Raw genomic sequence first — 25,906 nt, forward strand, 5'->3', positions numbered from 1 at the left:
TATTTCTGTCATGGTGGAAGGAACATTCATTAAATTCCCTTTTAAATATAACTCCAACAGCTAACAGTGAAACAAAATACTTCCAATGAACAAATTATATGAAGTTGTGGTAAATAGAACAGTCAGTGTTGCAAAACATGTAATCAGGAAGGAAATAAAAAATTTCCCTTTACTTTTTGATTTACCCTTAAGAAGATAGGTTATGTATTGAAAAATAAAAGTACTGTATAGTTTTGTTGATCTCAGAAGAATTTGAAAAAGCCAGGCAGAAAGTGTGTTTGCAGTTGTACATTCATTTTTATATCTTCATTTTTGCTTAGCTATTCTCTTTGTTATTAATTTGTAGAAATATGATTCTATGAATCTGTCTAATTTACCTACAGCATAAATTTAGATTACAAATTATTATAGAAACCTTTGCAACGTTAAAATATTAAATATTGTGAGTAAATTTTTACTGATAAAAGTTCTTGGTTGTACATTATTTGAATTTATGTTTTTTGTGATTTATAAGTAAGATAAGCAGTATTTGATTGTGTATATTATATGGGGAGCTGCTATTTATTGTTTGTAATTTTTTTTTTTTTGTTATAACATTTTTAATATTTAGTGAATCTGTTTAGCCCTTTCTTTGCTTCAGTAAATAAACTATAAACTATTTTAACTTTGTATTTAGCTTGAAAGAGTATTCTATATGGGTAAGGATACGAAGAGCTGTGAATAATAATGATAATAATACCTTTTGATTTGGATAACAAGCAAGAGATGTTTACCTCTATTTGCCACAGTAAGCAGTGTCCATTCTTTTATAATTCTACTCAAACTAGCAACATTTTTTCATTTTTGTTCAATCAGTTAAATGACAAGCATGTCTAACCTTGTAACAAGATGAATAAAAATATTGGAAGGAAATGAAAACTTTGTTTAAATTTTGCAAAATTTTTAGTGGGACTTGTAACTTTTTTTTACCCAGAATTATATATATTTTTTTTCCATTTGAACCACCTAAGGTTCACAATGAATAGCATTCAATTTCCTGTTCTTCCAGTATTTAATCATTCTTTCTTGGTGATTCTCTCTTCTTTCTACTGTCCATGCTAGGCTTTTTGAGATGCTGTTTTTCTCTGAAAACTCAACTTTTGATATCAACAGTTTGAAAAGAATCTGTCCTTTATATGTTCTTTTGATATCTTAAGCAGTTTAAGATCCTTAACGACTTCTTGAAACTTTAATTTTAGTTTCCCTGTTTTCAAAAAAGTTAAATATTTCTTTTGTTAATTTATTTATTGTTTTCCATTCTCTACAGTTGCCATAAAATTTTAATTTTCTTTTCCTCAAAAGATGATCAGTTTTCTCCCAGTTTTTTTAAAGATCTTTTCTAAGTTTATAGATTTCTTCCTCTAGAATCAAACCATACATTTTTTCAGTATCTTTCTTTCCAATTTGTTTTTTATTTATTTACTATATTTTTTAATTTTAATTAAAGGCTATTAGGATTGTTTTAAGAATAATAGGTAACTCTATTTGCTGTTTATTTTTATAAATACAATTAATACAATAATAGCCACACACATATGTTGTAATTTAATATAAGTTTGCTGAGTACAAATAAAAAGTATTTCTTATTTTTGTATGCTTTTCTCAGTTATTTTGATGGTGCTGATAATAAATTTGTTGTTGAAAAATATATGGGAACAGCCGAGGTAATAATAGACAATGTTCGATTATGTGGTACACTTCCAAAATTACAGAGAAGTGATCGTACATATATCAAGGCCTGCATTACCTACAGAGTTCCGGTAATTATTAAATATCAACATTTCATTATAGATATATATTTTAAACCAAATGTGATAAAAACATAAGATAAAATAGTAATACTATTAACATCTGAAAAGATTATAAAAATTGAAAGAATATTTTTATTTATTTACCTTTGTTGTAATGATAATAAATTCATTTTTAAATTTCAGTATCTATGCAGTCCATGGTTATATTTTGTAACAATTATTTTCATACAACTTACACTATGATTATGAATTGCTGACTTCTTGCCACATAATTTGGCTCATCTTCCATGAAGGTATTCTATGGATGTAGTAGATTGCCAGAGTTTTTTCATTGTCTGATTTTTTATTAAATTGTACATGCTTTCACCATATTTCATTTATAAAATGCTGGTTCGTATAAATATGAGGAAATGATTTATTATGTTTCTTGTGTTTCAATGTTGGTGGATATAACTTATGGAAAATTCAGAAGATATTTCCTAGATTTTTAACAACAATTGAATCAAGTTGCATTTATGTGATTAGGCATAATCATAATTTAAAGAACTTTTTAATTTTTTATTACATTCTCAGACAATTTGCAAACAAACTTTTACATTAAAATTAGCCGATTGCTTAACATTCTTAACTTTACAGACTTTATCCTTATTTTAATTTGGCTGATTTTGTAAACTATTTGTAACATTAAATATTAAGTAGTTGCACTGACTATTAATATTAAAATATTAATTAAATAATAATTATAGTCCCTATATTCTGTATTTTACAATTCATGAGTTTGTATTTCAGTTTATATTTATAATCTTTTTTCTGTTTGTGTAAATTTAAAAAAAAAAATCTTGTGCAGTTCTGAGCAAGAAGGCCTATTTTTTTAATATAATTTGACTTTAATGTATTTTTTTTTAATTTACTTTAATATTGCTAACAGAGATATCGCAGATAAAGAAACATCAATGTTTCAACTTGTATAGCAACAACTTGTAGCATCAGAACAAAATATGCTTCTAACATACCCTGCTCAAATTTTTTTTCAGCCTTATATTGAGCATGACTTAAGAATAACTTAACCAATCTTCATCAAATTTTAATATGCATAACTTCGGGTGCACACCTACAGCATATCTAAATTTCAATGAAATTGAAATTAATCAATTTAGATCATCATATTTAGATATATGTAATTATTTTATTTTATTGATTTCATGTTTTCTATATATGATAGATAGTAATTTTTATTTTAATCTTTTAATTTTTTTCCAAAGAAAAAAATTGTTGTGTTTTGATATGTAATTTTATATAATTTATATACAACTGATGATGCGGGATCCCATGAAAGTGGTATTGGAATAAAGAAAAGAAAAATAAGGTAAGTGTTCATTTCACTTACTTTGTAATTCTGTACTTGGGTTGTTCAAGTTGGATTTTGATTATAAAATATACAATACATATATATATATAATTTTTTTTCTATTAAATTGAATATTAAAAAAAGAAATTGCTGCATGATTCATCTAAAAGCACATTAAACAGTGTGAGGTTATAAGTGTTAAGGCTAAATAAAACAAATACTCTAGTTATGTTCAATGCATCTATTTAACTTATAATTAATCTGCTGGATTATGGCTAAAACAGGTGAAAGTACAGCAGTTCTTAAAACTATAGCTTTGCAATTAATAAATTTGGAAAATGCTTTTATAAGAACTTCATAAAATGAAGTTCATAAAAAAATATTGTAACTTTATACTCAAGAATAGTTTCACATATAAATTTAATTATTTGATAATTTATAAAATATTATTCTGTTTGTTTTCTAAAATAAAACATCACTACATAGTATCAGTTATCCCAGGCTGATAACAATTGTCAACAAACTTTAATTTTTTGTTTGTTAAATGAGAGTGAAGGCTGACTCTTATATTATTTTTTATGCTGATTTCATATATGTTAATAGATTTTTTCTATCAGGCTGTTTTTTTGTAACTGAAATTTCTTTTGAAACAAAAAAATGTAGTGTATGGTGAACGTAATATGACAATACATTACATGCATTTCGTACTCCCTTAAAATCTATTTCTTTTGGATTTTCTGCTGTAATTTGCTGTAGATAGATCCTTCTTTAGATTCCAACAGCAGTCAGCTAACGTTTTTGGGTTCCATTTTCTCTGGTATCGTGTTTCCAATGTAAATGTCAACTGGTGAAAGAATTTTCCAGGTTCATCACTGATAGCAGAGAAATTTTTAAGGAAAAAATTCAAATGTGAATGTAAGAAATGGATTTTGAGTGACATGTTACACCCAAGTTCTTTGTAGTTTTGAAGAAGTTCACTTACAATTTCTCTGTAGTTACTGGCCTTATGGTTTCCAGGGAAGTTGTTTACTACATTTTGAAATGATTTCCATGCCACAACCTCCAAATCCAAATCATTCAAATGCTGGATCACTCATTAGTTTTCTTATTTGTGGTTCAACAAATATACCTTCCTTTATTTTAGCATTGCTTATATTAGGGAATTTGTTTTTTAGAAACTGAAACCCTGCACCATTACAATCCATTGCTTTAACAAAATTTTTGAGTAAATCTAGCTTAATATGTAGTGGTGCAAGATAGACTTTTTCTGGTTTTACTAATGCCTGACTAACAACATTCTTCTCTCCTGCAGTCAGTACCTCTCTCTTTGGTCACTGCTCTTTTATGTAATAGTTTTTCCTATCACTGCTGTCCCACTCGCACAAAAATCAACAGAACTTAGTGTTTCTAAGTTTCAGTCCAAGTAAAAGCACTATTACTTTCAGTTCTCCACAAGTATACCATAAATATTTCTCTTACTGATTCCTGTTCAATACAAGTTTTATATTTTTATAAGACTGCTTCATGTGAATAGCATATGCTAATGGTATTGGGGGTATTTAGTTCCAATGTGAAGTAGAATAGCTTTCAAACTGAGCTTTGACAAATCAATAAAAAATTGCCACTCATCAGGATGGTGCATATGTCCCAAAGCTTCCAGTAGAGTCCATATCATTACAGTATACTAAGTTTTCATACTGAGAGAAGAAATGTTCAATTCTGACTGTCTGTCATGGAAAACACTTATTTTAGTGTTTGGTTGTAAAAGATGCTATCCTTTCAGTCTTGATGTCAGTATTTCTGCTTGATTCTTTGATAAATTTATTTCACGAACCAGATCATTTAATTCTGACTGATTATTTAAATGGAGATCAGTATATCTATTTTCTAAAAAGTTTGGATCTCTTTCTTCATCGCCTGATAAGTCAGCGCAGGATTTGACATTGTCATCTTCATTTAAGTTCCATGTTTCTGTTGATACTGGAATTGGAAGCTCTTGGCTATGTGGCACTGGCTGCATGGCAGGGAATATCAGGGTATTTAACAGTACGTCTAGTTTTAGCTGTTTTCCCAGATATCTTTATTGTACAAAAATAACAGTCTGTGGTGTGATCCTTCAGTTTTCTCCAAACAATTGGAATTTCAAGTTGTATGTAATAAGATTCATTTAGCCAACCAGTCAACAATGTTAGACAAGAAGCACAGAAAATATTAGGAGCCAATAAAAAAAAATTGTCAGGGAAAAACTAAATTTCAGATAAATTTGATCATTTGTCCTGATCACCTAATATACATCCAAGATACAGTTCATAATGACTTTTTATCAGTTGGGTTATGTTTCTTTTCTGAGACTTCAACGTTACCTCACCACAGATGTTGCAGAAATTGTTTGGATGATTAATGCAACTGCAAGGCATTTTTAATACACTACAATAACTAATCTTGTTTAAAAAGGAACATTTTATAAACACTAATTTAATAAACAGACACTCTTACTGAATAACATACCTGCAAATATGAAATCCAGCTACAAAACTGTTACACAACAAGAACTCACACTTGAGAATTAAAAATATTTCTCTAGTCTGCATGACAGTTTATAAGTAAATATAATAACGACGATATGTTTATAGTAAGATGAAAGTAGGAATAATGAGGTCACATTGTTGTTCATTTTAATTAGTGTGTAAATAATAAACATGATGACTAATGTCTAACAAATCGATGTGACAACAATTAAGGGACTGTAATAAATAAACAAACGCTATTTAATTGATAAATAGAATAATAAAATACTTTCACAAAATACTATGCTTATGGAGTTCATGCATGATACTAGCTGAAAATAAGAATGGTAGTTACAAAAAGCTAAGCCTGATAGATGAATTCTGATTTCATATTTGAAATTAGCATGAAAAATATTTTAAGAATCAGTTATTGAATCTCATCTAACAAAATCATTATTAATCAGTGTAATTTGTTAAAGAGAAAATCATATGTTTCTTCACAAAAATTTATAAAACAGTTTGAAATCAACATATTGACTTCTTACTGCTTTATAAATTTATACATAATTATGTGTGTGATGGTGTAAAATTTCTTTTTTTGTACTAATTTTTAGAGAAATCCATTAGTGGGTGACAAGTTTGCAAGCCGTGCTGGACAAAAAGGAATTTGCAGTTTTAAATGGAGTGCTGAGGATTTACCTTTTACAGAAACCGGACTAGTACCAGATATTGTATTTAATCCTCATGGTTTTCCATCACGAATGACCATAGGTAGTAAATACTCTTTTTAAAGTGTACTAAATTTATAATGTCTTAAAAATATTATCTAAAACAGTTAACTCTTTCAAAACAAACTGAAAGTTTGTGAAACTTTCACTTCTATGGAAGTTTTTATTTTATTTTTATTTTAAAAACAGCTCATTCAAAACAGCTTATTCATTGTTTTGTGTACATTTATTGTGATTAAATTTTAAAGGAAATGTTAAAGGACATTCAGTTTTTCAGTCAGTTTCGTAGATATAATTTCCCTATACACTTAGTTATGTTTTCATTTTTAAATGAAAATACATTTTTTATACTTTAGAATTGTCAGAAAAAAATAGTAATGTGAAGATAATAAATTCTGTATGTTTTGAAAAAATTTATTAATGAATTAAAATACCATAAAGAAAATTTTAAGAAAGCTTCAAACAATAATAATAATAGAAGTTACAACATACAACAATAATTATTACAAACATGGATTTCAATAATTAGAATATTAATATGGTAGAGTAGTTATAAAAGAATAAAATAATTAAAAAGAAAGAAGTTGAACAAATTTATGAAAATATATGCAATATTTTAAGTAATTTTATTAATTATTCTGATAAAAAAATTCATAAAAAGGGGGTTTGCCTCACATTATTTTCTGCAATATGTGTATCCTGTTTGTAACACAAATTCAGCTGATTTAATTCAGGTAATAAATCTAAAATTGAACAATTATAATTTTCTAAATTATTTATTTTAAAAGTTACTTAGCAGTACGTTTTTTTATTCATACTTTTATTTGTATTGAAACAAATATATTATGTTACACACAGTTGTCAATGTCAACGAGCCACCCTCCTTATACAAATAAAACTTGTTTCTATAGTAGATTAATAGACAAACAGGTTTCACTTTATTAATAAAGAAAATATCTAAAACTGCAGTTACTATATTTATTTTATACAAAGAAGGGTTTGATAATGAGATAAAATCTTACATTGAAATTAAAAAATTATACATTGACTATTTGATTGCCATAAAATTAAAAAAAAATTAAAATATTTAAAAAACCAAATTTTTAAATAAAGAAAGTGATTTATTATATAAAACACAAAATATATTTAATATAAAGATAAATTTAGTAGGTTTTTATGCAAATGATGAAAGTATGACGAAAGTTAGAAGATTCAGCCACAAAAAAAAATATATACTTCAAAATGCTTTGCTCTGTTTAATCAAGATTCTGAACCCAAAGATTCACATTGGACTGTTCTAAACAATTGTAGTTTGTTAAAACTTTGTCGCAAGAGGTCATTATATAAAAAATATTTTAGATTGTACAGACCATTCTATGATTTCCTACTAGCTAGAAATTTTGTTTGTAATAATTCTATAAAAATTCAAAATTTTAATTATCCCCTACAATAATGTTACAAGGAAAACTTGGAAAACTATGTTAATTTCAATTTACATATTCTTCACTTTTATTTATTGCAATATATGTAAGATAAAATAGCAAAAATGGCTTTTGTAGGAGAACTATCTTGGAAATAATGACCATTTAATAATTTCACCTTAACAGTAAAGGTTGACTGCTTGTTGATTTTTTTTATGCAGCCTACAACTTTCTGTGACTCATTATAGTCATTTACATGTAAATTGTAAAGTTTTGAAATAAAATGGATTTTGCTGTCTATGAAATCTTGCCAGTAGTAGAAATTTGGGACTATCGTCCATGGCTGTGGCTAAAATTGATAGTTAAATAGTTGCTGTGAATGGTGTTAATGAAATGAAAGAAAGAATGTATGTTAATAGTATGAAATGTTGTTACATTCTTCATTAAAGAGAAACATAAAGAGCATTCTGGATGACTTGAATGATTGAAAGAAGCGCATTGATGAAATCAGAACTATTTCATCTTCATCTTGGATTTTGAATTGACTTTCCGGTGCTTGTGCTTGTGCCTCTTGAACCATTCTTAGTGAAATATTTTCCTTAACATTTAGGTTACAAGATATTTATGTGTATTGGGTAATGAGTATGTGATAAGAAGATCACAGACAAATAACAGTAATGAAACCAAAGTATTACTTTTGACATGCTCTACATAAAAGTAATAAATTTTCAATTTCAATATTATAGGTGATGATACTTGAGTCTCATATAGCGCTCTGAAGACAAATTTTATCACTTGAGTCGCATTGTCCTCGGTCATCAAAAAAATAATGTATGTGTAAGCAAAATCTATCTTTGCAAGTTTATATGGATGATCTTTGGGATCAGTTTTGTGTTTCTTGATCAACTTCATTCCACATAGAATAGTAATTACCCCACAAGCCTGCTGTAAAAATCTCCAGAAGTTGTTCCAAGCTAACCAGGCCATGGAGCTGCTGAGAATTACATAGTAATCTGCATCCTCATCCACTCTGCAGCACTATTGTGACTCGTCATTCTCTAGAAAGATTAGGATGGATACTTTTAGTAACTCTTTGCATAGCAAAGGCTAGTCTAGACAACTGTAAATGACTAAGCTCTGTTACAAATGTTTGATTCTTGTAATTAATGTAGAAGAGTAAGCTAAAAGTAAGTTGTTAAGTAAAAAAATGTTCAATTTCAATATTTTCAAATTATAAATATTTATTATTAATTGTCATTACTACTATTCTTGCTAGGACCAAGAAAACCATATATTTATAAAACTATTAAAAATATTTAGAAAATGATTTACAGGAGTTTTACCTCAAAAAATCACAACTGGTTACAAGCAAATATTATAATTGCTGTATAATTCATTGTTTTGGTTTCTATAATAATGTTTTGATAATTTTAATTCATCATAAATAACTTACACCAAAAATATCTGTTAAAAATTGACATCAGTCAATTGGTAACAGTTACCACAAAGTGGTAATATAATATATACCACTTTTTTTAATCATAGTAATTTAATTGTAATTATTAGATAATTATAATTAGATTTTTATTTATTATTTTAATTAAAGTTATTGCATGATTAATAAAATTTAATTCATTTACTTTTTACAATTATTTCAGATTTTAAAAATAGTAGATTTATTTCATAATTTAGAACTATAATTTCTTTTTTTGTATACAGCTATGATGATAGAATGTATGGCTGGAAAATCAGCTGCAATACATGGACTTGTTCATGATGCTTCACCATTTAAATTCACCGAAAGTGATACAGCAATTGATTATTTTGGGAAGATGCTTCAGGCTGGTAAGATTTATTCATATTATTTCACTACTTTACTGTTTAAAAAACCAAATCAGATTTAATGAATAGATTTTTGTAAGGCTAACCACACAACAATTAAGCACTTTCAGGCTCAATTTACTTTATTGCAAACCAACAATCAAAGTGTTTTAGTGGTCTTTAAATCAATTAAAATTGACCAACTTTCTAGGAATAAATTCTCAGTCCTTTTTAGTATTATAGTTTTATTCTTTGTAAGAAATTAATGTTTTTGATCCCTTAGTCTGTGAATTTCATTGAATATGATTATTTTGAATTTTAAAATATTTAATATAAACTTTTTTATGTGATGTGGTAAGCATGATGTGTACTGCTCAGTAAGTATATTAACTTTTCAAAAATGTTATAGAAAGATCTGTGCTTTGTATATAAAAATGCTCAGTTATGAACAATTTATAATATGTTACCTGTAAGATGTGCAGACTAACTGTCTGATTGATGTTGTTGTGGGTCTTATCTTAGTGTTATTCATAGTTACATTCATAGATCAATTAACATAATATCAATGATTAAAATTGTTATATAGACAGAAATAAAGAAAACTAGAAGAAAAAACCCATAAAATACAAAGTAATTTTAATTCACTTAATTGCATTTAAAAAAGAAATAACTATTAATTTGCTCTTTAATAGATTGAATAATTTCTTAACTGATGTTATCTTTAAAGAAGGAAAACAGATGTAAGAAATATAATGTACATAAAATAAAAAAGTACAACGATTAAATTATAAAATAAAATAAATAATAGGAATTAATAATAAATTATAAATGAAAGCACTAAAACATTGACATCTTGAACTAGTTAATTTAGAAATAGAGAGATATATGAAAGGTAAAAACTGTTGAGTAAGATAAAGATTAGAATATATAAAGCAAATAACCTAGGACATAGAAGGTAATAAATATGTTGTTGAAATTAGAAGATAGTGGAGAATAGAGAGAAAAGAAAAAAGCATCAAACCAATCATCTCACTGATGATTCAAAATAAAATTAATAAATCATGAGGACACCTGTGAAACCCTGCCAACAACCAGCTGCTGGATGACATATTCTCATTTGTTAATTATCGGTTTTCTCTTCTGTTTAAGAATGATGTTAAAACAATCTAATGATAGATGATTGAGAAAAGATTTTGGATTTTATTATAGCCAATATTATATCATACTCATCAGTCAAATACAGTTGTAAACATATAAGTATATTTAACAATTAATTAGAACCAATAAGTAATAAAACTTCAAACCCTAACAAAAGTAGTATTGTTAATATATTTTTAACCAGAACTGCACAAAACTTATTCAGTATAATATATGTTTCAACTTTTTACATTTTTTAAAATAATTTTTTATTCATTGTTTTAATAAAAAACATTTCTCTATAATATAGAATATTATTGGAAATGGAGAAGAAGCTTCTTCATATTCTCCTGGTGGATGATTTCAGGATCACATATCTTTAATCATATTAATCAAATTTGGCAACACTTGATGTGTCAAATATTGATTAAAAATAGTTTTATTATATTAATTTATTTATTTATTTAAAATTTATTGCATCTTGAAAATAAAGAAGAAATTGATTCATTTTGAAATTTTATTATAAAAAAGGAAGAATACTCAGGCCGTAAAAAATTGTGTGATGTTTATAGATATTATGCATTATTAGTATGTCTGGCACAAAGCTAGTTCAAGTATTTTCAATCTGGAAATTTTAATGTTAATGATGCACTTCTCTCTGGTAAACCAATGACTGAAAAAGTCAACAAAGTCTTGAAAAAAATAGAATATGACTGGCACATTATCTGTAACAAATTAACAGTTAATTATCATTAACAAATAAAAAATCAACCATAAAACAATTTTACATCATTTGAAGAAGCCTGGATTAAAAAAAAAAACTTGATGGTTGGGTGCCACATGATTTAACAATGTAAAATTTAATGGGTCGAATTTCCATTTGTAAAGCCTTGCTAAAACGGAGTGAAATCAAACCATTTTTGAAATGGCTCATTACAGTTAATGAAAAATTGGTAATTTACAACAGTCATTTACAGAAAAGATTGAGATCGAAGTAACTGAAGATCCACCATGGTGGCAAGGTCGGGGTTGTCGTAGAAAGTGATGCTGTCTGTTTTCTGTTTGTATGTGTTTGGAAAAGAAATTGCTCTTTATGAGCTGCTGTCCCCCTGTGAAACGATTGATCTAACCTCTATTGTCAACAACTGGAATCATTTTGCCAAGCAATATAAAAGCAAGAGAGATAAAGCAACCAGAATTGATCAATAAGAAAGGCATCAGCTTTCAAATCTCCAAACCCCACACATCAATCGAAAATTATGAGAACTTGGCTGGGAAGTTATGATTATGTTGTTTCTTCAACCTTTGTGGTAATCAAAAGTTGTTTTTTTTTTTAAATAAATATTCATTATAAGGATAAAAAAGCTTTAATTTTAGTTTTCTAATTATCCAATAATTTTTTCCTATTAGTTGAAATTGTCTGTTTGTGAAATTTATTAAAAATAAAAATTTTTATGCTACATTATATTGTCAAGTATTTTTATTACCTTTTGTATGTTTGCACATAAATGAATGCAGGTTGGTTAGGCTGGCCCGCATTACTTAATTTTCTGTAATTAGATCAAAATTGATATTATATTACTATTTATAATAAATAGATTAATTCTTAACATTTTACATAATTTTGAGGGGAAAATTATCTTTACATGTATGTACAAGTGTATTTCATATTTTCAATATTTAGTATATTTTTAAATACTTTTCTCTGCTGTTTCAGGGGGATATAATTATTATGGTACTGAAATAATGTACAGTGGCTTAGATGGTCGTGAAATGACTGCTGATATATTCTTTGGTGTTGTTCATTATCAAAGATTGCGACATATGGTTTCTGATAAGTGGCAGGTTCGTGAGTATTAATAACACCAAATATTTATTTGCAGTATTTTTTAAATAAATTTTAAGTAATAAAACCAAGAAATGAGCGATAAACTGCTTTTGGTGAATGGTTTAAGTTATAATTTTTTAATGGTTGATCTGTGCATATATAGCTTTAATTTACTGAGTTTAATTAAAAAATAGGTATTTAAAAATTTATTTGCATGCATTTTTATATGTTTGAACTAAGCGTAATTCAAAGAAGGTATTAGCTCTGCATGTAAAACACAGCTGTTATAAAATTTCAGAATTGTATTTCTATAAAATCTTTAAAAATTTAAATACTGTGCATGAAACTATATTTCTGGTGATGTTTGTAGCACTGCAGACAATTTCCACAAAATTATTTTAAAATAATTATTTTTTTTTAATTTCTTAAATTTCTAATTTTTTAAAATGAATTTCTCTAAAAATTTGAATAAATTTATTGTTGCCTATTGTTAGTATGTTTCCTGTGAAGTATTGAATAAATTTTTACCATTGAAATGATTGATGATTCTTTTAATTCTCAATATATTTGTATAATGAAAGGTGTAAAAAATGTACAATATCTAAATTAAGAAATCTTCAGTTTCCCTAGATGGGGATTTAAGAAAAAAAAAAGATTTCATTGTAGTTATAATTAAAAAATTATAATAAAATTTATAAAAATTTCTTCTATACTATTATTTCTTTTAACTATCATTCCACTACATTTGGAAAATAAAGAAAGGTAATAAAGAAAATAAATAAAGGAAAATTCTTTAGCTGATCGACCTGAGTGTCATAAAATGTGTAACAGATTACTTACTATCAAAAAAAAATGTTACTGAAAATTCTTCTGAGAAAAAAGATTATTTTATGTGATACAGAGTGCTACTGAAAGTAATATGGAAATGTATAATTATAACAGTGAAACATTCATTTTGACACATTGGTAATGTTCTAAACCCAAAAACTAATAATAATTATAATGAAGAAGTCTCAACTTTCCAGAAAGTGAATGGATCAAATAATTCAATATTCAGTAATCTCTTGAGGAAAAGGATTTAGATCTTCATGTCGGGTCTAATAGTGGTCTAACTACTTTAGTATTTGTAACTTTTGGGGACAATGTTTTTTCTGATGCTACAATATAGATGAAGATTTACTACTTCAAGTCAAAAATATTATAAATAAATTTGAAGATATGTACAGTACAAATCAAAACACAAGCTCTTAAAAATTTCTAATTATTTTATTCAAGCATTCATTTTTTCCAAACCTGTTTAAAACAGCCTTGTTTACATATTGGAATAAATAATGTAGTCTGATCATAAGATAACTGTGAGGTTTCAAACAGTGACAATTTTGAGACAAAGCACAACAGAGAAATGAAGTATATCTCAAAATGAAGAGAAGCTGTCCTATTTTTTGATACGTAAAGAAGTTCTAATATCAGCACATGCACCTTATGTTTCAAGACCAATATTTTTATGTCTTTTAAGATCCAATATGTTTTATGGCTTGCCAAACTTTAGTCAGTTACAATTGTTAGGCCATTGTGTGAATACTGTCGTGTATTTAATGAGCCATCACATGAAAATAACATCTGCTGATGGAACAAACAACTCAGAAAAATGGGCAGCCTACTGAAGCAGTCACCATTAGGATAACTATCAGAATTTGATAAGATCACTGATGATGTGTGTTTTCCTGGGTGCACAACAAAGTGTCGTTATCAGTGCCCAGACACAATATTTATAATATAAATAAATATTAAATGAATAACTTAAACTCTGTAACAAAAGAACACAGCATACATTAAAAACACCTATGATGTTTGCTAAAAATGAAATAAAACCATAATGAGATATTACATTAATAATCCTAATTAAAGCAATAAATTTACCATATGTCATGCTCCAAACGGTAGAAATATATAACGGTATAAAACATGCTAAAGAAAACTCAAATATTTGAATAAAAATGGGCTTTTTTTTTTTTGTCTTCAGTCACTTGACTGGTTTGATGCAGCTCTCCAAGATTCCCTATCTAGTGCTAATCGTTTCATTTCAGTATACCCTCTACATCCTACATCCCTAACAATTTGTTTTACATATTCCAAACGTGGCCTGCCTACACAATTTTTCCCTTCTACCTGTCCTTCCAAAATTAAAGCGACTATTCCAGGATGCCTTAGTATGTGGCCTATAAGTCTGTCTCTTCTTTTAACTATATTTTTCCAAATGCTTCTTTCTTCATCTATTTGCCGCAATACCTCCTCATTTGTCACTTTATCCACCCATCTGATTTTTAACATTCTCCTATAGCACCACATTTCAAAAGCTTCTAACCTTTTCTTCTCAGATACTCCGATTGTCCAAGTTTCACTTCCATATAAAGCGACACTCCAAACATACACTTTCAAAAATCTTTTCCTGACATTTAAATTAATTTTTGATGTAAACAACTTATATTTCCTACTGAAGGCTCGTTTAGCTTGTGCTATTCGGCATTTTATATCGCTCCTGCTTCGTCCATCTTTAGTAATTCTACTTCCCAAATAACAAAATTCTTCTACCTCCATAATCTTTTCTCCTCCTATTTTCACATTCAGTGGTCCATCTTTGTTATTTCTACTACATTTCATTACTTTTGTTTTGTTCTTGTTTATTTTCATGCGATAGTTCTTGCGTAGGACTTCATCTATGCCGTTCATTGTTTCTTCTAAATCCTTTTTATTCTCGGCTAGAATTACTATATCATCAGCAAATCGTAGCATCTTTATCTTTTCACCTTGTACTGTTACTCCGAATCTAAATTGTTCTTTAACATCATTAACTGCTAGTTCCATGTAAAGATTAAAAAGTAACGGAGATAGAGAACATCCTTGTCGGACTCCCTTTCTTATTATGGCTTCTTTCTTATGTTCTTCAATTGCTACTGTTGCTGTTTGGTTCCTGTACATGTTAGCAATTGTTCTTCTATCTCTGTATTTGAACCCTAATTTTTTTAAAATGCTGAACATTTTATTCCAGTCTACGTTATCGAATGCCTTTTCTAGGTCTATAAACGCCAAGTATGTTGGTTTGTTTTTCTTTAATCTTCCTTCTACTATTAATCTGAGGCCTAAAATTGCTTCCCGTGTCCCTATACTTTTCCTGAAACCAAATTGGTCTTCTCCTAACACTTCCTCCACTCTCCTCTCAATTCTTCTGTATAGAATTCTAGTTAAGATTTTTGATGCATGACTAGTTAAACTAATTGTTCTGTATTCTTCACATTTATCTGCCCCTGATTTCTTTGGTATCATTACTATAACACTTTTTTTGAAGTCTGACGGAAATTCCCCTTTTTCATAAATATTACACACCAGTTTGTATAATCTATCAATCGCCTCCTCCCCTGCACTGCGCAGTAATTCTACAGGTATTCCGTCTATTCCAGGAGCCTTCCTGCCATTTAAATCTTTTAATGCTCTCTTAAATTCAGATCTCAGTATTGTTTCTCCCATTTCATCCTCCTCAACTTCCTCTTCTTCCTCTATAAAACCATTTTCTAATTCATTTCCTCCGTATAACTCTTCAATATATTCCACCCATCTATCGACTTTACCTTTCGTATTATATATAGGTGTACCATCTTTGTTTAACACATTATTAGATTTTAATTTATGTACCCCAAAATTTTCCTTAACTTTCCTGTATGCTCCGTCTATTTTACCAATGTTCATTTCTCTTTCCACTTCTGAACACTTTTCTTTAATCCACTCTTCTTTCGCCAGTTTGCACTTCCTGTTTATAGCATTTCTTAATTGCCGATAGTTCCTTTTACTTTCTTCATCACTAGCATTCTTATATTTTCTACGTTCATCCATCAGCTGCAATATATCGTCTGAAACCCAAGGTTTTCTACCAGTTCTCTTTATTCCGCCTAAGTTCGCTTCTGCTGATTTAAGAATTTCCTTTTTAACATTCTCCCATTCTTCTTCTACATTTTCTATCTTATCTTTTTTACTCAGACCTCTAGCGATGTCCTCCTCAAAAATCTTCTTTACCTCCTCTTCCTCAAGCTTCTCTAAATTCCACCGATTCATCTGACACCTTTTCTTCAGGTTTTTAAACCCCAATCTACATTTCATTATCACCAAATTATGGTCGCTATCAATGTCTGCTCCAGGGTAAGTTTTGCAGTCAACGAGTTGATTTCTAAATCTTTGCTTAACCATGATATAATCTATCTGATACCTTCCAGTATCGCCTGGCTTTTTCCAAGTGTATATTCTTCTATTATGATTTTTAAATTGGGTGTTGGCAATTACTAAATTATACTTCGTGCAAAACTCTATAAGTCGGTCCCCTCTTTCATTCCTTTTGCCCAGCCCGTATTCACGCACTATATTTCCTTCCTTGCCTTTTCCAATGCTTGCATTCCAATCTCCAACTATTATTAAATTTTCATCTCCTTTTACGTGTTTAATTGCTTCATCAATCTCTTCGTATACACATTCTACCTCATCATCATCATGGGCGCTTGTAGGCATATAGACGTTAACAATCGTTGTCGGTTTAGGTTTTGAATTTATCCTTATTACAATGACTCTATCGCTATGCGTCTTGAAATACTCCACTCTCCTCCCTATTTTCTTGTTCATCACGAAACCTACTCCTGCCTGCCCATTATTTGACGCTGAGTTAATTACTCTAAAGTCACCCGACCAAAAGTCGCCTTCCTCTTCCCACCGAACCTCACTAATTCCTACTATATCCACGTTTACCCTATCCATTTCCCTTTTTAAATTCTCTAGCCTACCAACCTTTTTTAAGCTTCTAACATTCCACGCTCCGACTCGTAGAATGTTATTTTTTAATTTTCTGGTGACCCCTTCCTTAGTAGTCCCCACCCGGAGATCCGAACGGGGGACTATTTTACCTCCGGAATATTTTACCAAGGAAAGCGCCTCCATTATTGTATATGTGAAAATGCAGAGCCACATTTTCTTGGAAAAAAAGCAGCTGTAGTTTTCCATTGCTTTCAGCTGCGCAGTACTCAGATGACTGAGTGCTGTTGATACGGCCGTTTAAGTCGTCCTGACTCACGCCCCTAACAACTACTGAAAGAGCTGCTGCCCTCTTTCAGGAATCATTCCTTAGTCTGGCTCTCAACAGATACCTCTCCGATATGGTTGCACCTTCGGTCCAGCTACTCTGTATCCCTGAGCACTCAAGCCCCCTCACCAACGGCAAGGTCTCATGATTCATAGAGGAGGAAAAAAAAATGGGCAGCCCCTAAGAAAACGTGAAATATTTGATATCATCACACATTTCCATTTTACTTGCAGAACCACTCTGTATCACATAAAATAATTTTTTTCTCAGGTGAATTTTCATTAACAACATTTTCTTTTGATAGTAATCTGTTACACATTTTATGACACTCACGTTCATCAGCTAAAGAATACTTGTATTATTGGCCAGGAAGAAGACAATTTTAATTTTTTTTTAATCCAATGATATCAATGTGAGCCATGCAATCTGTCAGCAACAAATTTTTCTATTCAACCTTTCTTAATTCAACTACCCATAAATGAATTTATTTTTTAAAAATCTCAGAAATCATCCATAGTTATTTGTTACTTAATTCTCTGATGATAAATTTTTAATGGTTTTGAAACATTTCAGGTTCTTTCACTTACAGATTACTAATAATTGGTATTTTTCTATTTCTGACTTATTGGCATAGACTAAAATGGTGATCCATTCTTTTGAAATTATTTGCTTATAAATTTTCATCTGGAAGCAATTTATAAAATAATCTAATGTTTGTCCTGTGAACAATAATAATATTACTAAAAAAAATAATTACCTAATGTCCAGGAAATAATTGCCACTTTCAGAAGATTAGTGATATTTTATCTGCACCATTAGAAGCAATAAAACACATTGCTTAATACAGAAATGTGAAGGGACCAATAAATAATGCCATAAAATAGAAATTTACTGTCATTCTAATAATGTAAAATTATTCTCTTTTAATCAATCAACAGAGATAAATATTATCATGTTTAAATTTAAAATATAAGTTATTTTATTAATTCATATCTTATGAGGCAGCAATAACTATGAACTTATCAGATGGAGTAAAATATGGATTAAAGTAGAACTTTCATAATTTGTCATGGTTAGGATTGTAGGGATGAAAAAATGGAAAATATGATAAATCATAGAATTCATGAAATCTGTAATAATTTGGTAAAAAGCCTTAAATGTCAGTAATATAGTATAATTTTAGTTTGCAGAAAACATCAAATTTCCACATAACTATTTTTTGCACTATATATTTAAAAATATGACCATTTTTAAAATATAGAAGCTGTAATAGGATATTTGAAAGAATTATGTATGTAGTAAACTTTCTAAATAGAATATGTGAAACTAAAAATATTTACATAACTTGTGAAACTAGACTTATGCAATATCAAAAAGGAAAACTTACTATTGAATTTAAGATTGTTTTGCTCTTAATTTTTTATTTCTATAATGTACTTTTTTGTATTGTATCTGTATTTTTTTCTTTCACTCAGAGAAGAGATCAGGTTATTCACCAATTCTTGTACCATCCAATGCATTTTGTAAGCATTTCACTACACCCCTGTTCATTTGATACTTTTATATGCTGATGTATTTTTCTTTCAGTCTAACATGAAATATTTTTTTTTTATGTAAGCATACCTTTAAGAATAGATGATATCACTATTAAATGTTCTATTAGTTTAAACTAACAAATTAATACTAATCTAAGTAGTAAAATTCAAGGCCAAAAGAGGTAAACTGTTTTACTTTTTTATAATATTGTTATTAAATTGTTTTAAAACATGCACGCAGTCACATGTATGCATGAATCTCTCTCTCTCTCACTCTCATATATGTATATATAATTTTCTTTTACAGAAATTAATCGTTTTAAGATTCATATTACTCCTCTGTACTGTTATATTATTTTTAAATTCTATTAAACCACCTAGTACAGAATATTGAAATAAGACATATATATATCTTACTGTAATTTTTCATGAAAGTACTTTCGCAGGATCCCACATCCCCATTCATGATTGAAATAATTACATTATTGCCTAATAAGAATTTAAAATAAAAATACTAAAATAATGAAAACTGCATATTGATTTACATAAATGCTACTATCTGTTGCAGATTTTATAAGAGTCCCTTTTGAGGGAGATGATCTTATAAAAACTGCAACAAATAGAAGAATTTGTATAAATTAGTGTGCAATTTTCATTATTTTAGTACTTTTAATTTAAAATTTTTATTATGCAGTAACAAAATTATTTCAATCATGATACAATTAAGGTAAGTCTTATCTCAATATTCTGTGCTAGGTGGCTATGTTAGTTGAATTTAAAAAATATATATAACTAATTAATGCAAAAGTTTATGGCACAGTTTTGCCCATTTGCAACAGCATCATGCAAGAACCAATCAACCGATTGCTTTCAGATTTTGAGGATATATTCTTGTTATCCCATGGAATATTTTAAGCCTTAGAATTAGGCCCTAGCCCCCTTGGCAGGGAAGTTGCAGATTTTCCCTCTTGCACAACACCTGAGTACTATTTTTGATTTTGTTTTTCAACATAAAATTTATATTCTATGCATTTTACAACATATGATTTTCAGCTCTTTACCTTGACTCTGAGCTCTTTACTTTTCTGAGATATAAGGTATTCTAAGGTAATGAAAAAGGAAACCAAAAGGGATTTGATCGTCTACAGCAGTAGTGTATCAGAGCTTCTATGTCAAGAACAAGGGAATTGATAGGAGGAAAGAAAGATTTTCAGGCCTTAATTGTTATTTATCAGTATTATTCTCATAACTATGAGGTTAATAAATACAACGGGGGTTCCAGGGGGCAGAGCCCCTGGCTAGACAGGAAGAGCAAGTCCTGACTGGCTAGTATATATATATATATATATATATATATATATACATAGATGAGTGGTGAATTATGGAAGATTTATAAATTAATTAGAGAGGTTTTAGAGTACTGCACAAGTATGTATTATGTAGTATTGTGCAATTCCTTAAATTAAGCTATCTTTTACCCTGCTGCAGGTGCGTAGTACTGGCCCAGTAGATGCAGTTACAAGACAACCAGTTAAAGGAAGAAGAAGAGGTGGTGGTGTTAGATTTGGTGAAATGGAACGAGACTCGCTACTTGCTCATGGTGCTTCATTTTTACTACACGACAGACTTTTTAATTGTTCTGATAAATCAACGGTAATAGAAAATAATTATATAATATATAATAATCTTATATATTATATCTTTGGTTAGCGTTTTTGCAGTTAAAATATTTTTGTAGCAGTATCAGAACACTGCAGTAGTGGCTAGATTTTTATTCACATTTGTCAACTTGTAAAACTACCCTAATAATATTTATTAATATTTTTGTGAATTCGTATTGAGCATCCACATTAAGAACTGCTACAATACACTAACCATGTAACATCAAAACTAATTTAAATTAATAGAGATTTTATATAACATTGAAAGGAATAATTCTATACTCTAAGAAAAGACAGTAATCTCATATTAATGAAAATTACCAACGCCATTAAAAATGTGAAAACTGCATTATTGATGTGTGTATTTTGTACATTTGACTCTAGCTGCCTTAGTTTCTCATCACCAGAATGCTGTGCTTTATGAAGGTTGTTTGAAATTCAACAATGATCTATCATACTGCCACAATCCACATATTTTTAAGTGTTTTGTCTTCCTTTATAATAAAATATTTAATAATTGATAGAAACTTGCTCCTTTGGTCCGTTCATTTTTGGTTAAACTTGTTAGTATTGACACCATTAACCTTTTTACCCATGTTGTAATCATAAAATCTTATTGTATTAGTTTTTAAATATTTAATTTTTCAAATAAAACATCAAAATAACTTTTAATTTATCTGAAATTTTATACAAGCTGACGAATGCTTATAAATAATAAAATAATACAGGTATACCATGTATGTATTAAACATAATTATTTTTGAAATAAATTTTTTTAAGATAAGTTAAAATTATGTTATGTTAAAATTATATTTTTAATTCTGTTAATATAAACCACAGAGTTCAGAATACTTAGGTAAGACATCTTAATTTATCATGATAGTACTTTTGTGGAATCTTGCATCTTCATTCATGATTGAATTCATTTTATTAATTGCACATTAAATAAAGATATTAAAAAATTAATAAAATAGTCAACCGTTGTTATTTTTTAATATTTGTAATATCTTATTTAATGTACAATTAATAAAATGAATACTAGTGGTTTATTTATAATAAAATTAAAAATATAATTTAATTATAGTTTAACTAATGAAAGAATTTAGGTCACCTCATCTGTTTTTTTACATGTTATCTGAAAAGAAATATTTGTATTAACAAAAAAACCGTGTGAAAGTAGTTTTATGCCCTTTTTTGTTTATGCTCTTCAACAAAATGAGTCTGTTAATAGACTCATAATAGTATCATTTCCCTCATCAAATTTTTGACAGTTTTGATCATTATTTCAGTGATAGTGGGTCTTTTATTAAATATATATACCTATCTTCACTCTCTGTCAAATATATATATTGGTTGGTTGAATGGTCCTAGGGTTCTTTATTTCAACTGATTGAATTATATAAGGTTATCATTTTTTTGGCATGTTTACAATTTTCATTTGTTCTGCTTGCACTGCAGCCAGCCCATGATGAAAGTTTGCTTTCATTACAGTCTCATAACCATTTGTCATTTGATGTCTTCCCAATTCTACAATTTGTACATCTATGATATGCATGTAATTAAGGTCTTCCTCTCCTCAGCCTATAAATCAGTTTCAGTAAACTGGATCCAACATTTTGAAACATTTTTTTTTCTTAAAATTTTTTCAAAAGTTCTTGTTAATTCATTAATGTTTATTTCATAATATGACTGTAGATCATATTTTAGCTCCTTACTTTGTTTTATGCTGATTTTTATTTTCAAGGAAATTAAAATGCTCATAATCGTTATTATGCAGCTATTAGATAGAAGTCCCCAAATTATTTTACAGGCAGCCCCCTCACAACCATTTACATCAAGGATATCCTGGATGTATAAATTCTAGATTCCTTAGCCCGAATTTACAGGAACAAACCTATACCCATGAAAAGTGAAAGATCAAAGGAGTAGGTGGTAAAACACCACCGTTTATATTTATATACATTCAAAGGAAGTTTAGGGTGAGAAATCACCCTACCCAAAGATAATCTTAAGTACTTCTTCAGACAATTGATATGCATCGAGTTCATAATTTCCTGAGAGATTTGGTCATTTTTAATGAAATAGAAAAGTTGTGCTTTTCTGATCAACTATTTTACACTGTACACTGACCAGTTTAAACATAGGCTGCTGCAGAAATTTCTTTCCTTTAGAAATGAAAGAGACTTTAGAACAGACATGGGATTCCTAAAGGAGGAACAATCTCGCCCTTCCCTACAGATGTCCATGCTTATCATAATATATATTTTTCAGTTAAATAATTTTTAATTATAAGATTGTTTGTTTATTGACATGAAAAGTCTTTAAAACATACCGAAACATATAGGTACCAGAACAGAAATTTGTTGCGTAATGAAAAGGTCTATATCGTCCTGCTGTAATAACTTCCTAACTATTAGTTTCAGAGACATAAATGCAGTGTCATTTTATAACTCACATGGTCAGCTCGTTGGTACGACTGCATCACTGGTGAGCAGGTTGGCGGAGAGGGGGCACAGTCCAGATTGGCCAAAACTGGCGCTCTCACTCATTTCCATTCAGTGTAGCTCACAACTTAGACGTGATAGCACTGTGGTTCATTTGTTTGTGTTTAGAGTTTGTCAAGATAAATCGATTTAAGTAATCATAAGTGTATTTTAGACAATATTTATGTGTAAAAAATTAAAGTAAGCGTGTAAAAAAGTATAAAAATTCAATATGTTGGAGACTTTCAGTTTTGTTCAAAAAATATGATGGTGGCTCTCCCATTTAACTCTACAGATAAGTAGTCAGTCGTTAGCTCGAAGGAACTTCATCCAAGTTGTGTAATGTTTCACGTTAAACCAACAGCTGTGCACCCCAACACAGCCCCAGTTTTTTGTTTGACATATGCATTAAGTTTTTTTTTCCTTTTATGTACAATTTGTATTACTGTCTTAATTTAGTTATGGTTTTTAGTGAATGTTAATCAAATGAATATAAACTAGCTGAATTAATGGTATTTGTTGTAGACTATGGTGTGTCACTCCTGTGGAAGTATTTTGAGTCCTATAATTGCCATATCTCAACTAAATGAAGAAAATGATGATGATACTGATGCTAAGAAAAAAGATAAAAAGAAGAGTAGATTAAGCATAAAATGCCGTATATGTCGGGATGGTGGTCAAATTGAGACCATGTCAATTCCTCATGTATTTAAGTACCTTACAGCACAACTAGCTTCTGTTAATATTAAACTGAAAGTGGGTGTAAATAATACATAGCTTAATAAATTAATTTTTTTATTTGTTTATATATGTTTTATTTTAAACCATTATTTTTCATTAACTGTGTATTTAACTCCAGGGAAAATTTCCCAGCGTCATTTTCTGCATAACTCCTTTTAAACTTAAAAATATTTAGTTGCTTTAAAAAAACTAGCATTATTATTTTAATATTTGTAAATTAATTAAAAGTATCTAGGGAAATAAATTTATTTGAACAATCTTATTGTGATCAAAATATACAGGACAAGATATGGAAGTTGTTGAACAATAAATGTTATAGGAGAAAAAGGGCAGCTATTGAAGGATAGGTAATATAAGAATGCATGATTCTTAAGGGGATAATTAAATGGATTAAAATAGAAACATATTTTTCTAGAAATAAAATATAATAATTTTTTTATTTACTGATACACATGAACATTTTACTGAATTTTATTAATAAGTAGGTGGGTAATGGTACATAAACATTTGATGTTTATCTGATTAAATATTGTATATATTTTTGAGGTAATTATTTTAGAATGGACTGTCAAATTTTCAATATTTTTTTAAAAATATGATATCTCCACAATTGCAGTTTGCAGAGATATTAGAGGATCCTGTATTCATACTGTTATGAATTCAGTGTTATAAATTAAATGCTAAAATTAAGTTTTGGTGACTGAAATTTTTATTAGAATTTCTGCTTTTTTAATGTTATATCGTAAATATAACAGCTAACAGAGTAATGTAACAACAGGGTAGGAAGCTCAGCCTAAACAGATTTCTTCTGATTACTAAGTTTCATATCTGTTAAGAATGTCTTTTTACTTTTATGCCCTTTAACAAGCAACGAGAGCTTTCATGAAAAAAGAAATCTGCTGGTATTAAACATATATATCTAAGAATTGGAAAGAAATTCTTGAAAATATTTGTATAGTGTGCAGTACTTTTATGTGAACAGTATAAAAAAAGAATAGAGGTTGCTGAATTGTGGAATTAACAGAAGGATGTTTATAATTAGGTGGGTCGATGAAATTTGAATCCATAGGTCGTAAGATAAACAGGATAGAAGAAAACTTTGTGGGAGAATCATGTAGAGAGATAAAGAAGGCTGGTTGGCCATATGTTACGTAATATGATGTATATGTAGGTTTAATAGATTTGGTAAAAAACAGGAATCTGCAAAAGGTAAAAAGTGTGGAGGAAGACAAAAATTAGAAAACATAAAACAGATAACTCAGGCTATCGAATATGTAGCCTGTAAGGAACACAACTAGTTGGTGTATTTTTTTCTGTTTGGTTTTCATGTCCAATATAAAACACAATTTTTTAAGATGTATGCATTGTTATAGATTTAAGATTTTAAAATATCATACCTGCCTAGTGAACATTTCTTTACAGAATGTATCTTATCATTGGTTGGAAAACATGAGATTATAGTATAATAAACATGTTTAGTTTGTTCTCCTATATTTTTTTAATGTTGAATGTAGTTATTTCTGTGTTACTTATACAGAATATATATCAGATTAAAGATAATTTGATGTCGCATTCAGTAACTCTGTTAAAACAGGTAAGCATTACATTATATTAGCAGAATTAAATAAATATGTTTCTGAGTAAAAAAATAACTTTGTCGTAAAAGAAGTAATATTAGACGTAACAAATAAATATAATTCAAGGTAAAAGTCTAATTTTCGTAGTGAATATAAATTATGCTGAGTTATAAGAAAATTTCTGTTTTGATTGTTATCATTATTGATGTT

General features: G+C 28.7%; 1 protein-coding gene across 2 annotated transcripts in view; it reads left to right on the forward strand.

Annotated features, from left to right (window-relative positions):
* Positions 1-24,182, forward strand: part of Polr1B (RNA polymerase I subunit Rpl135) — a 176,013-nt gene extending 151,831 nt beyond the window's left edge. Inside the window, exons 17-22 of one of the 2 annotated variants that reach the window (XM_075356931.1) lie at positions 1,646-1,799; positions 6,260-6,416; positions 9,514-9,639; positions 12,470-12,597; positions 20,723-20,887; positions 23,904-24,182. In XM_075356931.1, coding sequence (XP_075213046.1) covers positions 1,646-1,799; positions 6,260-6,416; positions 9,514-9,639; positions 12,470-12,597; positions 20,723-20,887; positions 23,904-24,155 — 982 coding nt within the window. In that variant the 3' untranslated portion in view covers positions 24,156-24,182. The remainder of the gene's footprint in view (positions 1-1,645; positions 1,800-6,259; positions 6,417-9,513; positions 9,640-12,469; positions 12,598-20,722; positions 20,888-23,903) is intronic. The other variant, XM_075356937.1, reaches the window with a different exon arrangement.
* Positions 24,183-25,906: the final 1,724 nt, after the last annotated feature.

Source organism: Lycorma delicatula, chromosome 1 (assembly GCF_047948215.1).
Source record: "Lycorma delicatula isolate Av1 chromosome 1, ASM4794821v1, whole genome shotgun sequence".
Classification (NCBI taxonomy): domain Eukaryota; kingdom Metazoa; phylum Arthropoda; class Insecta; order Hemiptera; family Fulgoridae; genus Lycorma; species Lycorma delicatula.